Source organism: Phascolarctos cinereus, unplaced genomic scaffold (assembly GCF_003287225.1).
Source record: "Phascolarctos cinereus isolate Bilbo 61053 unplaced genomic scaffold, phaCin_HiC Scaffold_2;HRSCAF=192, whole genome shotgun sequence".
In the NCBI taxonomy this organism is placed as follows: Eukaryota; Metazoa; Chordata; class Mammalia; order Diprotodontia; family Phascolarctidae; genus Phascolarctos; species Phascolarctos cinereus.
In genome coordinates this window covers 289,790,881-289,806,097 of record NW_027555625.1, presented here as the reverse complement: position 1 = coordinate 289,806,097, position 15,217 = coordinate 289,790,881, and the positions used below count along the sequence as shown (strand labels likewise).

The window sequence follows — 15,217 nt, the reverse complement described above, 5'->3', positions numbered from 1 at the left end:
CGTTAAGCCAAGCAGTGAACTGGCACCTGAGATATTAGAAGAACCAGAGGAAGATCTCCAGTTCCCCTAACAATCTCTCTCCTGTTACCCTTGAAGTCAGTATGGAGAGTAACCGGTGAGATCATAGTACCATTAGGGGTATTGGAATGGGTTGAGCAACTGGACCCCTAAAGCAATTCATTAACAGGGTGCAGGGATGTCTCAAGTACAATGCCCTGGGGAATGTGATCTTTATTTATCCTGTGCCATATTTAATAGTTTTATCAAGGACTTGAATGGATGCTTGTCAAATATTCAGGTGATTCAAAACTGAAAGGATAGCTAATACATGGGATCAGAGTCCAGATGCAAACAAACAAATAAACAAAACAACAAAGAAACAAAAAACCCTAATAGGCTAGAACAGAGGTATAAAATGTAGGGCACATGGCCCACAATACTTTTGAGTGAGCAGCCCAACCAGATTAAAAAGTAATTGGGAAATATTTAACAAAGTAATAAAAATACAGTGGAACAAAAATGATGTTATTGTGAAAATTTCAAGAAGATTTTAAAGAGAGGTAGGTATATGTGGTTATGGCAATATACGCATATATGTATGTGTGTATACGTACACGTGTGAGATTCTAGTGCTCTCCCCAAATTATGGATAAAAACAATTATGTTTGATCTTAAAATTGCTTTTTAGAGCCTCTCGTTGCAGTTTGCTGTCTTTTCTTCCCTTTACCCACTGTCCAAGTGTATTCATACCCTCCTTTACCATCCTCATCATATACTTAACATGGTTTTTAGCAGTGATGGAGCAGTTTGTATCCCACTAGTATGGGAACGTGATCCATGACCTGGGGATGAAGGTAATTCCCAGTTTCACAGAAATGCGTTCTGTTACACATCAACTTACTGTTATGTATTTATAGGAAATGTGTTAATTTCTTTTTACCTAGTGTCTCAGTTTAGTTAATGATTATAATAAATATTAATGAGGGAGCTACCACCTGCCGACCTCTCTCTAGATGCAGTGGGATGGATTTGTCAGTTCTCAGATATGCTCATGTTCCCCAGTGTCCACCACTCAAACAGCAATAGCTGTTTCCTATTTGGGGGGTGGTGACAGTCAGTGGCCTGGTATTTACCTATTTTGTGAACCATGAATTTGAAACTTAAATAGTACTTAAGTGTCCTTCTTGACCTGGGAGCTATTCTGAACCTGCCTAAGACAAGTTTGATGCTGGAAGGCTGTTGTTATCACTTGTTAGACTCTCTTTTTTAAGAAGACTTGTACTTGAACCTTGGCTTATCCTTGAACTTGTCTCATGGCCTTTGACAATAGGTGGGCGTCATATGGAATCAGTTCAAAGCAGGATTGGTCCTTAGAGGTCATCTAGTCCAATTGCACATGAAGACACTGAGGCCCAGAGTCATTAAGTGACTTTCCCAAAATCACACTGGTAGTAAATGGCAGAGCAGGGATTTGAACCCATGTGCTTTGACAACAAACCCATTATATTTCCCACTGCACCATGATGCTTGATCTACAGGGCTCTGGGTCTCCCTTTCTTCATCAGTAAAATGGGAGATGATAATATTTTAACACACTGGATTGTGACAGGGATGTTATAAGATATTGTCATAAAAAACATTTTGTGAGCAAAAGCACTATAAAATGTAAGTGCCAATATTTGTTGTTACTGCTACACTTCATGAGTCTAATTTAGTCAATTTTGTTTGACTTTGGTAAAAACTCTGTGTTGGCCAGTTTAACTTTGGTGCCCCTCCCTTCTGTGCTCTTCCTTAGAATGTGTTTTATGGAACTGATGGGATCTGGAGGGAGTACTGGAGAAGGGGTGGGGTGTAGAGCTTGGCGCATGAGGATTTGTGGGAGGCTATTTTATTTCTCATGAAAAAGCATTCTTACAAAATCATCTCCTTCATTTCTGCTCTTGCTAAATTCCTCTGATCATCCAGTTGTCTAAAAACACACCCTAGGCATGAGGGAAGGGTTCTATTGCTGTCTTGCTGTTCCAAGCATTTACTTTTTATTTTGAGCAAGGAAAAAAAAAAAGGAAAAAGAGCAGGAATGTTACAGAACGAAGCTGATATTAGCAATTCAGCAGAGACTTCACTTTTCCAAGAGGAACTTTAGCAACTGAGCAAGTTGGGGGAAAATGGAACAAATGCCAGTCCAATCAGCTCCTTGCTTGCTAGTCTTTTCTCGTCCACATTTTCTTTGGGTCTTTTTGCAGCTGTTGATTTTCTTTGAATGGGAACTTTCTCCCCCACAGCCCAGCTGCTCCATCTACTTGATAGTACTGCGAAGGTGTAAATTTTATTTATTAAAAGCAAATGCTACTACATTATTTAGGTGGAAAATTTAGTGCAGGAGACAACTAAGAAATGCAATAGCAGTATGAGATCACTGAAGATACCTGGTTTCTAAAAAAAATAAAATAAAATAGAAAATAGAAAATAGATACTTGGTTTCTTCACCCTAGCCCTGAGGACAAGATTTCTGTCTTCTGACTTTAAAAGGTCAGGCCCAAAGAGCCTGACTATGAAACTTGTGTTTGTGTGTGCATGCGTGTGTGTGTGAGACATATATGACTTTCAGCTGTGCCATAGAAAGAGGGAGGGAATAAATGTCTAATTTATTAAGCATCGTCTATGTGTCAGGCACTACGCTGACTGCTTAATAAATATTATCTCATTTGATCCTCCCTAGCAACAACTCAGGGATGTAGATGCTATTATAATCCTAGTTTTGTAGTTTAGAAAATGAAGGCAGACAGAGGTCAAGTGACTTGCCCAGGGTCAAACAGGTAGAGAGTGTCCCTGAGGCTGGAATAGAACTCAAGACAGGTTGACTGATGACTTTTGCACAGCTCTGCTTCATTTAAATCCAATTCACTTGCAAGTCAAGACATCACCCTCCTGATGTCACTGGTCCTCTTCGATGGCCCACCACTCTTTCCACTGGACCATCTAGCTGTCTGTGTAGAAAGAACACTAGATGACTGAATTCCAAGTGCACCTCTGCTCCTTACTGCCTGTGTGACTTTGGTCCTATCGTCTAACTTTTCTGGGCCTCAGTTTCATCATCTGTGAAAATGAGAGTCATATGAGATCAGGAGATTTTGGTATCCCCTCACCTTCCAGTAAATCTTCCCATGCCACATACCCAGTATGAAAGGAAATAAATTCTAATTTACCATGCATGTGCACACAGGAAATAAAATAAAGAGATTTATTAATTTCAATAGAATAATATAGTTATTTACCAAGTGCTCTCACACCCCCTTGACAAGCCTCTTATATCCCCCTTGGGGTTTTTTATATATGTATGTACATATATAGAGATATAGATATATAGATATTCCAGGTTACAAACCCTTACACTACATGACCTCTAAAAAATTTTTCCAGTTTTAAATCCTCAGTCTTGATGGCTGCATAATTGACAGTGGCCTGGATAGATATGATGTGATAGATGTGGAAGCAATTAGAAAATTTGAAGCAGTCCACAAATCTAAATTATCATTCTGAATAATAACCCCAGAGCTAGAAGCAACCTCAAATCACATTCCAAATTACATCCACATCTAGTCAATGGACCCTACGTGCCCGTTTATAAGGCTTTTTGTTCTGTGCTATGAGGGATATAAAGAGGAAGATGGCCCTTCAGAACCTTACCATCCAGGCTGTTCAGTCATGTCCAACTCTTCATAACCCCATTTGGGGTTTTCTTGACAAAGATGCTAGAGTGGTTTGCCTTTCCTTCTCCAGCTTATTTTACAAATGAGGAACTAAGGCAAAGAGGGTTAAGTGACTTGTCCGGGGTCACACAGCCAGTAAGTGTCTGAGGCCAGATTTGAACTCAGAAAGATATGAGACTTCTTGACTTCAGGCTCAGCATTCTATCCACTATGTCACCTAGCTGCCCTGCCTTCCAACAGACAGCACATAAACGTGTGAATAGTTAAATAGCAATTGTTATTGTCCATACTTTGATATATTATTATTTTTCGAATCAAAGTGCAAGTGGTTTGAATTTTTACTTTTTATTTAGACATTTTCTCCAAATTTTGCTTCATTATTTGCATTTGTTGAGGTGGATAACATTTTTATAGTGATATATCTTAATGAAATTGTCATCTTCTTATGTGAATTTTCCTTCCATGAGTATTGATCACAACCCCACCAGAATTCTGAGTCTTTTGGATTTAGGTTTATGTTCTTATATATTAGGTTTATGGTAAATAAATAAACAAGAAAGCAAATATATTAGTCATACATTTTATAAAGTAACCAACACAGCATCAGTCAGAAAGGTCGGAAGAGGAAGTGGGTGCATTGAGTTGGAGTGATCAGAGAATGCTTCTGTTCCAAACAGCCGCTTCCTTCAAGTCATCAGTCCAGGAATGAGGATTCCACAGCCACCCCTTCTCTCGTCCATTCCACCGTTTGGGCTTCCTGAGGGTCAGAAAGTTGTTCCATACGTGGCTTTAGGCAAGTTGTGCAATCTCTCTGAGTCGAAGTTTCCTCATCTGTAAAAAGGAGAAAATAATCTTGGCCCTGATGACTTCACAAGACTATTTTGCGGATGGAATGAAATCATGTATGCAAAGTGGTTTGCAACCACAAAGTGCTATGTAAATGGATGGAAGTGATTTTATTATTATTATCAATGCTATTATTTATTTTATTACTCATATCTGATGTTTGACCATCAGGTGACAGATTGCTGTGTGATGGTGGGCAAACCACCCTTTTAGTCTCTTGAAGCCCAAGTTTACAAGCCTGTAGTGTCGGCTGTATTGCGGTTCTGCCTCAGCTTACCGTTACCTATCATTGATATTTAATAAGTGTATGTTGATTGAACTAATGATGAGGATGCTAAATAGTTCATATGTGGGGAAGACCAAAGCAGAACAATGAGTACTTAAAGCAGAAAAGATTCTGGGCCTCAGTTTCCTCATGTATTAAATGAGGGATTTGTACTAGATGACTTCTTTAGCAATTAGGTGGTATAGTGGACAATGTGCTGGGCTTGTAATCAAGGAGACCTGAGTTCAAAATTCTGCCTTGTATACATACTAGCTTTATGACCCTAGGAAAATTACTTAACATTTTTTGCCTCAGTTTTCTCACATCTAATAATAGTACTAGACTGGTACATAGTAGGTGCTTAATAAATGTCCTTCTTTCTTTCCTTCCTATCGCTTCCAGCTTGAATCTTATGATCCAGTGGTTGAAAATTAGCAATAATAATAATGACTACTATTGTTAATGATAAGCAACAATACTATTGTTTACTACATGTATGTAAACATCTTTCTTAGTGATCTGCACCCAGAAATGCTGTTTGAATTAACCTTGTGTTTTTTTTACAGACTCAATTAATTATATTAGGCAGAGTATACCCTCCATTTTGAAATCACCCAGGAACATTAAAGTCAGAGGATCATAGAATTTAGAGCTAAGGAGACTTTAGAAATCATCAAATCTAACCTCCTTATTCCATGGTTGAGAAAATGCAGGGTTTTTTGCCCAAAGTTACACGTGAGAAATCAAATAATTTTTAGTTAAACATAAGAGAGCAGCCACTAAGGAATAGCAATGTGTGTCATAGGATCGGGGCAGTGAGACATAAAAAAACTGGAAACATAGTAATAGGCTGGGTGTTATGAAGGGCTCTAAAAGTCCAACAGAGGATTTGAGCCAAGCTTTTTCTTCTAAGAGACTTATTTTGAACCCCCATTAGTGTTTGTCATTTATTGTATTGGTGGTCTGGAAGCTTTAGTTGAAGCGATATCAGAGTGGTCTGTTGTCTGTGGGGGAGAGGCAATTATCCCTTTCCCAGAAGGCCAGAGGATCCCAGTCTTTCAACAGTGGAATTCCTGAATCCTTTAAGGCTGATTTCCTGACCTTTGAAAGGCAAAACAATCTAGAGGAAAGAGCTGGACTTAAGAGTCTGGCGAGAGCTGGGTTAGAATTCTGCCTCAGACCCTCACCAATTGTGTGACAATAGACAAGTCACTTGACTTGCCTCAGAAAATGAAGGTCTTTTTGCCCAAAGTTACACATGAGAAATAAAATAATTTTTAATTAAATATAATACAGGCTGGATTTAAAACCATGCCCCTTAACTACAAATACATTCTTCTTCCCATTAAACTCCTGTGCTATGTGCACTTTTTTTTGTTTTCCATATGAATTTCTGCATAAAACCAGATGTGGTCCCAACCTTCTGGACTGTAGCCTGTTCAACAGCCCCAATACAGCTCCCTTTCTAGGAACATTCTCCAATAAACTATGAGCTTCTTGAGGGCAAGGACTATTTTTCCTTCTTTATCTTTCTGTCCCCTAGTGTCTGGCTGGTGTCTTGTGCATAGGGGGTGTTTTAGAGGTACTTGTTGAATTGTGCACTCATTTTTATACGTGTGTGACAGAATCTTGCTCAGGGCATATGTCATTTGTGACTGGTTTGGAAAGGGTGAGTATATGCCAGCAAGGATGAGGGTTTCCTTTTATTTTGACATTTGTGCCACTTCGAGCCCCCCCCACCCCATCAGTTTCCAGGATATATCATTGCTTGTACCAAGCATTGTTATCCCCATGGTCCCTGATGTTGGTGGTTGGGAGGGGTGAAGGGAAGGGCAGAAGCTGGTTGCTATCGCTGTATCTACCCTGGATAGTTCAAGTCCATCAGTTAGGTGTGACTGGGCTAAAGAAGAAACCAGAGATGTGATGTGGCAGCCCTGAGGAGCAGATCTCAGCATGCAAAGAGATCAGGAGTAAAGAAAACATTTTAATAACTGTTTACAAAGGATGAGAATCTCCTCCGAACCTTCAATAAGCATGAACTAGGCAGATGGCAGTTCTGTTTTCCTTGGCTTCCTGTTGACTTATTGTTCAAAATAATAATAATTTTCAAAAAGCATTTAATAGAAGTGTTATGCACATTGGAATCCAGTTCATTTCCTTCCAAATATTGTATTGCATCTTGTTGAACACAGACTCACCCCTGATCTAATCCCCTCTCAGAGAGGATTATAGGAGAGGTGCAGTGTGTGTCATCCAGACCCGACTAGATGCTGCTCGAACTCTGTCATTTGGCATTTTCCATTGGCTCTTGCCTGTTCTGCCTGTCACATCCTGAGCTCGTTTCTGTGGAGTGTAGTACAGCCGATTTCCAGAAGTTTGCTCTGAGATATAGCTAGCTATGCAAACGATTGAGAGAGGTTTCTGTGTCTGCGTAGGGGGAGTAGAGGGAGGGAAGAGCTGGTTTGTTTTGGTTTTTAAATGACTGTATTCATAGTATGAACCAGGCCTACTTATCTTGGGGCAGACAGGAGATTTCCCCATACATTTTGACGGCAGCCCTGCAGAAAGAATACTTTTTACTATTTTATTTTATTATTTTTTTAATCTGTAAGTACATGTAGTGTCAGTGATTGCTTTGGACAGAACCTAAAGCTTACCCTACCTCCCTAGACAAATGACTCCCATAAATGAGGTAGCCTTCATCTGGGATAACACAAGATACGTAGTAGGTCCTTTGTAAACACTGTTAGACTGGTTTGAAGGGTAGGACATTTATAAACGATTTTCAGAGAAATGTTTAACAAGCCTTCATCTTTGTGGTTTGATTCTGAACACGGACAGGATAAGGATCATAAATTTCAAAAAGGAAGGGACCTTAGAGGTTGCTGAGACTAACCTTACTTTTTTTCTCCTGAAAGTTTTTAATTTTTATCAATATCTTTTTTTTTTAATGTCACCTTCATTTCTGAATATATCCTTTTTCCCTCTCTTACCCATGGCCAACCCATGTAACAAAATTTTGAAAGAAGAGGAATAAAAGGAAGTGCTGATGAACTAACACATCACTCAAGACTGATAGTACATGTAGCATTCCACACCCATAGGCCTCCACTTTCCCTCCCTCTGTAAAGTATTACATTTGTTCATTATACTTACACGGCTTTCAGTTTCTATCATTTTTGTTGTTGTTGTCATTTTTATTTCAGTTTCCATTTGTGGTAGCCAAGGTATATATTGTTTTTCTGGTTCTGGCAGTGGAGTTGAGATTTGAGCCCAGGTTCTCTGATTTCCAGATCTGATGCACTTCCCCTTATCCCATACTGTCTTTTCAATAACCTCAGGCTTCTCTCTCCTCCTGATCCCCATTCAAATGTTCTCATTAGATAAGGTGCATTCTCTGAATCATGACCCAGTAATTACCAGAGATTTTGTTTCTGGCCCAGAAACTCAAAGTCAAGGCCTATTCTGACATAAATCAAGACTGAACTGAAAGGAGCAATAATGATATGAAATCTAGTGTGTCTGTTTGGCTATAAGAAAATTACATTATAGTTAGAACAATTCCCCTTCACCCTAAATGTGAAATTGCTTTTAGGACTGCACAGCTTGCTCATTTGTGGTCAGTTGTGCCCCCAAAGTCAGCTTTTTCTTCGCCTCTCTCTGAGTGCTAAGTTTTTAAATCAATGTGAAAAATAAATATCCCGGAAGTGCCAGCCCACACCAAATGTGTGTGTACCTGCTTCTCCTTGGGCGAGATGGTAGCTAGTCAAGCCAGTGAAAGCAGCCTGATATCCAAACTTTTAAGTGGTTCCTAATTCTGATAGGTAGGTGTGAGGTCAAGGGTCCTTCCTTTTGAGGCTGTTCTGAAGGGTGGTGATTGCCTTTGATAGTTCTCTGCCCTTATCTCAGGAAGAAAATAAAAAAGGATAGCTCCATGAGAAGGATAACAACAAAGAAAAGCAAAACAAATCAGCGTGCTCCATTAGTGTGTTCTCCAAGCAACCCTCTGCAGACTCTGCTCCTCTGAATGAATGTGCAGTAGGTAAAATGCTGGCGGAGTATGACTAAGGAACACTGCCTGAAAGAAGGCAGTCCCTGCCTCCCCTGTTCGGGAAGAGTATGTGAGATTTCCATCACTGGTTGCATTACTTCCAAGAAGACAGGATCCCTGTTGGGTGTCTGCGTAGCTTATGCTGAGTAAATATTGACAAAGTAGTCTAAAGAGCAAACACTTTGACATTTGTAAGGTCCACTGGAAGGTCTTGTATATATTTATACAGCAAGAATGAGTACCGCATACCAATTTTCCTGAACTTCTCCTGACATCATTCTGCATGGCTTTTTGTGTGGTGAGGGAGAGCTGGGCGTTCAGAGGAGAATGGGGTCTTCCATTCCATCCATAACCAATGTGTTCCCATCCCCATTACAGAGTTATTATGAGCTTCCACATTACCTGCTCTTCCAGGAGAAGGGAGGAAAAAAAACCAAACCATGAAATCTTGTTTTTAATTTATTGTAATTGATGTACTTTCTTTTTACTTTGCGAAAATTTTATTGATGTTTTTGTACTTTATATTTATTAAAGATTGAGTCTCAAAATGTAATGAGTTAAAAATGCTTGCTTAATTTAAATTGTGAATCTGTCTGTTAAGAAATGCATTAGGGGTAGAAGAAGCATAAGACATATTAATTGACAGACAGGAACTGCTGTCTCTGAGGTTGATACAAGTAATTTATTACTTTAGAAATGAATGCCACCTCCAGAATGTGCTTCATTAATTTCAAATTTAGTTTTAATTTCAAGCTGTTGCCCCTTGAGAAGAATAAGGTGGCAAATTATGTTTGAAGAGCAGAATTTTTTTTTGCTCTGAAGAAACACCACATTTTAACTATTTAGTTTTGCAAAAAGAAAAAAAAAGTGCCTGTCTTGCTTGCTGAGTATAGAGTGAAGGGGAAAAAAAATATGCTAGTTAAGGTTAGCAGTTACTAACACTTTTTTTTTCTCTCCTTGTCCTTTCTTCCTCCTCCCTCACCTTCCCCTCCCCTTTTTCTTTCTCCCACTATTTGTCTCTCTTTCTTTCCCTTTTTCTTTAACTCCCTTTCTTTCTTTTTTCTCCTCTCTTTCTTTATCTCTACCTCTCTTCCTCTTCTTTTTTCTCTTCTTTTCCCTTTCTTTCTCTTCTTCCTTGTCCTTCTTCTCTTTTGCCCCTCTCCTCTTTCTTAATTTTTTTCCGTTTCTCCTGCCCTCCCTTCACCTCTTCCTCACTACAGCCTACGTTTCAGATGAATTGAAGGCAGCTGCCCTGGTGGATGAAGACATGGACCCTGATGAAACTGCAGCAGATGGGGAGCCCTCTGCTAAATATGCCTGCCCTGAAAAAGAGTTCAGTAAGACCTGTCCCAGCTACCAGAACTCTCCTGCTGCTGAATTTTCCAGCCACGAGATGGACAGTGAGTCTCATATTAGTGAGACCAGTGATCGAATGGCTGACTTTGAAAGCAGTTCAGTTAAAAACGAAGAGGAAAGTAAAGAGGTTGCCATCCCCCTGGAAGACTCAGCAGTGTCCGACAGCCTGGAGCAGATGAAAGCTGTCTACAACAACTTTCTCTCCAACTCGTACTGGTCCAATCTCAATCTGAACCTGCACCAGCCCTCTTCAGAGAAGAATAATGGTAGTAGCAGTAGCAGCAGCAGCAGCAGCAGCAGCTGTGGGAGTGGCAGCTTTGATTGGCATCAGAGTGCCATGGCTAAGACGCTGCAGCAAGTGTCTCAGAGCCGGATTCTCCCAGAGCCCAGTCTCTTTAGCACAGTACAACTGTACCGACAAAGCAGCAAGCTTTATGGGTCCATATTTACTGGGGCCAGCAAATTCCGCTGCAAAGACTGTAGTGCAGCCTATGATACTTTAGTAGAATTGACAGTGCACATGAACGAAACAGGACATTATCGAGATGACAACCATGAGACCGATAACAACAACCCCAAGAGGTGGTCCAAGCCCCGCAAACGGTCCTTGCTGGAAATGGAAGGAAAGGAGGATGCTCAGAAAGTTTTAAAGTGCATGTACTGTGGCCATTCTTTTGAGTCTCTCCAGGACTTGAGTGTTCATATGATTAAAACAAAACACTACCAAAAAGTGCCTCTGAAGGAACCTGTCACGCCTGTTGCAGCCAAGATCATTCCCGCTACCAGGAAGAAAGCTCCATTGGAGCTCGAGCTTCCCAGCTCCCCGGATTCCACAGGCGGGACCCCAAAGGCAACTATGTCAGACACAAATGATGCTCTGCAGAAGAACTCCAACCCCTACATCACACCAAATAACCGCTACGGCCACCAGAACGGGGCCAGCTATGCCTGGCACTTTGAGGCCAGGAAGTCCCAGATCCTCAAGTGCATGGAGTGCGGCAGCTCCCATGACACTTTGCAGGAGCTCACGGCCCACATGATGGTGACTGGACACTTCATCAAGGTCACTAACTCGGCCATGAAGAAAGGGAAGCCTATCATTGAGGCTCCTGTCACTCCAACCATCACAGCTCTGCTTGATGAAAAGGTACAGTCTGTGCCTCTGGCAGCCACCACATTTACCTCTCCCTCCAATACACCTTCGAGCATTTCACCGAAATTAAATGTGGAGGTCAAAAAGGAAGTTGACAGAGAGAGAGTGGTGACTGAAGAAAAAACTAAGGATAAAGAAAAATCAACTGAAGAAGAGGAGAAGTATGACATCTCTTCTAAGTACCATTACTTGACTGAAAATGACTTAGAGGAGAGTCCCAAAGGAGGGTTGGATATCTTAAAATCACTAGAAAACACAGTCACATCGGCTATTAACAAAGCCCAGAATGGGACTCCTAGCTGGGGTGGCTATCCTAGTATCCACGCAGCCTATCAGCTGCCAAACATGATGAAGTTGTCTCTGGGCTCCTCAGGGAAGAGCACACCCCTGAAACCCATGTTTAGCAATAGCGAGATAGTGTCACCCACAAAGAACCAGACACTGGCATCTCCTCCCAGCAGCCAGACCTCCCCGATGCCAAAGACGAACTTCCATGCCATGGAAGAGCTGGTCAAGAAAGTCACCGAGAAAGTCGCCAAAGTCGAAGAAAAGATGAAGGAACCTGAGGGGAAACTCTCCCCGATGAAAAGGGCCACACCTTCCCCTTGCAGCAGTGAGGTGAGTGAGCCCATCAAGATGGAGGCCTCCAGCGATGGCTGCTTCAGAAGCCAAGAGGACAGCCCCAGCCCTCAGAGGGATGGGTGCAAAGAGAGCAGCCCCCTGGCAGAGCCAGTAGAGAATGGCAAGGAGCTGGTGAAGTCTATGACCAGTGGCTTAAGCAGCAGTACAGCCATCATCACTGACCACCCTCCCGAGCAGCCCTTTGTTAACCCCTTGAGTGCTCTGCAGTCAGTCATGAACATCCATTTGGGGAAAGCAGCCAAGCCATCTTTGCCTGCCCTTGATCCCATGAGCATGCTCTTTAAGATGAGTAACAGTTTGGCGGAAAAGGCTGCAGTGGCAACCCCACCCCTGCAGTCCAAGAAAACAGACCACTTAGACCGCTATTTCTACCACATCAACAATGACCAGCCCATTGACTTGACAAAAGGAAAGACTGACAAAAGCTGTTCTTTAGGTTCAGTGCTCTTGTCACCCACGTCAACATCCCCCGCCACCTCTTCATCCGTGGTGACAACGGCGAAGACGTCGGCCGTCGTGTCGTTCATGTCAAACTCGCCGCTCCGTGAGAATGCCTTGTCAGATATCTCTGATATGTTGAAGAACCTGACAGAAAGCCACACGTCAAAATCTTCCACACCTTCTAGCATCTCTGAGAAGTCTGACGTTGACGGGACCACGTTAGAAGAGCCCGAGGAGACGACGCCAGCCCAGAAGAGGAAGGGACGCCAGTCCAATTGGAATCCCCAGCACCTGCTAATCTTACAGGCCCAGTTTGCCGCCAGCCTCCGACAGACGTCGGAAGGGAAGTACATCATGTCGGACCTGAGCCCCCAAGAGCGGATGCATATCTCCAGGTTCACAGGCCTCTCGATGACCACCATCAGCCACTGGCTGGCCAATGTGAAATACCAGCTTAGAAGGACAGGGGGAACGAAGTTCCTCAAAAACTTGGACACTGGCCACCCTGTGTTCTTTTGTAATGACTGTGCATCACAAATCAGGACTCCTTCCACGTACATCAGTCACCTGGAGTCACATCTGGGTTTCAGATTGAGGGACTTGTCCAAACTGTCCAATGAACAGATTAACAATCAGATAGCACAAACTAAGTCCCCGTCAGAAAAACTGGTGACATCATCTCCTGAAGAGGAACTCGGGACTTCCTACCAGTGTAAACTTTGCAATCGGACCTTTGCAAGCAAGCATGCCGTTAAACTTCATCTTAGCAAAACACATGGGAAATCGCCAGAGGATCATCTCCTGTATGTCTCAGAGCTCGAGAAGCAGTAGCATTTGCTTTCAATTAAAACGACTGTAATTTGCTTTGAGGAAAACTGTCAAAGGCACCTTAAAGCTACTATTTCCTTCCTGGCACATGTTCTTACTCTAACGGCAGAGAATCACTCTGGGCTGAACTGTTTTGTATAACTGTACAGTGTTTAATAGAGGCGCATAATCAGCTGTTGTTACTGGTAAAATATGAAGGTTAAAATGCAGTGGTAAGTGTTTGGAACTTTGTGTAAATTGGATTTAGTTGTGGGCATCCCTCCGATGCTTCAAGCTGCATGCATTAACGGACAGTTTAATTAAGCATTTATAAGGAAATCTAGCACACTTTTTCCATGTGACCCAAGTGTGTTGGCATTTCTCACCCTTTAATCTTTAGCCCTCTGAGTACTTTGAAGCACTTTTGCATTAATTTGATTTAAAAAAAAAAAGAATAATAATAATGATAATGTATGGAGCTCTGTTTTTAAAAAAAAAATCCTTACCAGCTTAGTTATAATTAATGATATGAACCTCCATTTATGCAGGTCTGCAGGGGTATAACAAGCCTTGAAATTAAAAAAAATATTATTTTCACATTGAAACATAGATGTATATATTGTATAGATTTCAGACTCTCTTATGAAAAAAAAATGTGATCGTGGTTAAATGACCTTTTTTTCTGCATTTATAGCAACAGTGTTTTATGTACCTGCTATGCTCTGGGCATAAGCTGTGCCTGTGTATAGTGTATATTTCTCTCTCCCTTTTTTTTTTTTAAGGTCTATGGTTTTTTGTTTTTGTTTTTGTTTTTGTTTTTACATTCAAACATTGTAAATTATACAAAAGATACCACAGATAGCATTTATAAAGTATGCAGAAACATTATTCTAAAAGCAAAGTATGATTGTTTTGCTATACAGTACATCTATATTGATAGAGGTTCATGTTTAAATTATGCATATTTATTAGCATCATGTTATCTTTTGTTTTGAGCAGTCTGATAACAGAGGCCAGGGAGGGCATCCGTGGCAAGCATCATAACTATTTTGCACATGATTTTTAAAGGTATTTATTAGAAATCCAAGGAAGTTCAAAACAAACTCAGTGCTCAAAGGGTTAAGTCTATTTGAAACGGAAAGGGGAAAAAAAAAAACAAAACTTGTACTGTATTTCCTAAACATTGATAAAGCCTTTAAAATGTTTGTACTGTAACACTTTGCTTAAAAGTTATGAGGCATTCTGTGATACAACCTCTTTTACTTATTTATAAGTCTTCTTGGTTGCTATTTCATATTGTAGAATGCCTTTTTATTTCAATTGGTAACTTTCTGTTTTGTTCTGCCTAATTATTCTCCCAAGATTCCATACTCCAGCTTTATCTTTAGGCATATGAAAGGTAACCCGTGGTTACCGGCACACTAAGTGATTCTGTTCGTCTCCACTTTTGGCAGTTAATTTGCAGAAGTAACTGACAGCTGACACCATATGAGAATCTATGTATAAAATATTGGCATGTAAACAGCACAGACCCTGTAACGCACTCTGTGCCCTGTTTTGGTTGTTGACAATGAAGCACCATTATATGACTCTTCATATAACCTTTTTTTCTACTGCAGCATTAAAATTGTCTTTTTGCTATAATTTTGTGTTGCGTTCACAATTATGTCTGAAATGTGCTACGACTAACGAGCACATTAAAATTAAATTGTATGCGATCTGTTTATGACTGAGTAGGTTTCTGTGTCTGCCAGGTGCTGGCAGTCAAAAGCTGCACATACATCAATGGAGTTTTAGTGAACTTTGGCTTTGAAAGAGCAGGTTGGCACCCATTCAGAGGCTGCATGGACAGAATTCCCTCCCCACCACCACCATCCCCTCCAGAAAAGAAAGAAAGAAAGAGAAAAAGAAAATGCTAAATGAATGTTGTGGTGCCTTTTTTCACA

General features: G+C 41.0%; 1 protein-coding gene across 1 annotated transcript in view; it reads left to right on the top strand.

Moving 5' to 3' along the window:
- The window catches only part of TSHZ3 (teashirt zinc finger homeobox 3), a 92,100-nt gene extending 77,185 nt beyond the window's left edge, over positions 1-14,915 (top strand). Inside the window, exon 3 of the mRNA XM_020985057.2 lies at positions 10,093-14,915. Coding sequence (XP_020840716.1) covers positions 10,093-13,295 — 3,203 coding nt within the window. The 3' untranslated portion in view covers positions 13,296-14,915. The remainder of the gene's footprint in view (positions 1-10,092) is intronic.
- The last annotated feature ends 302 nt before the right edge of the window (positions 14,916-15,217 follow it).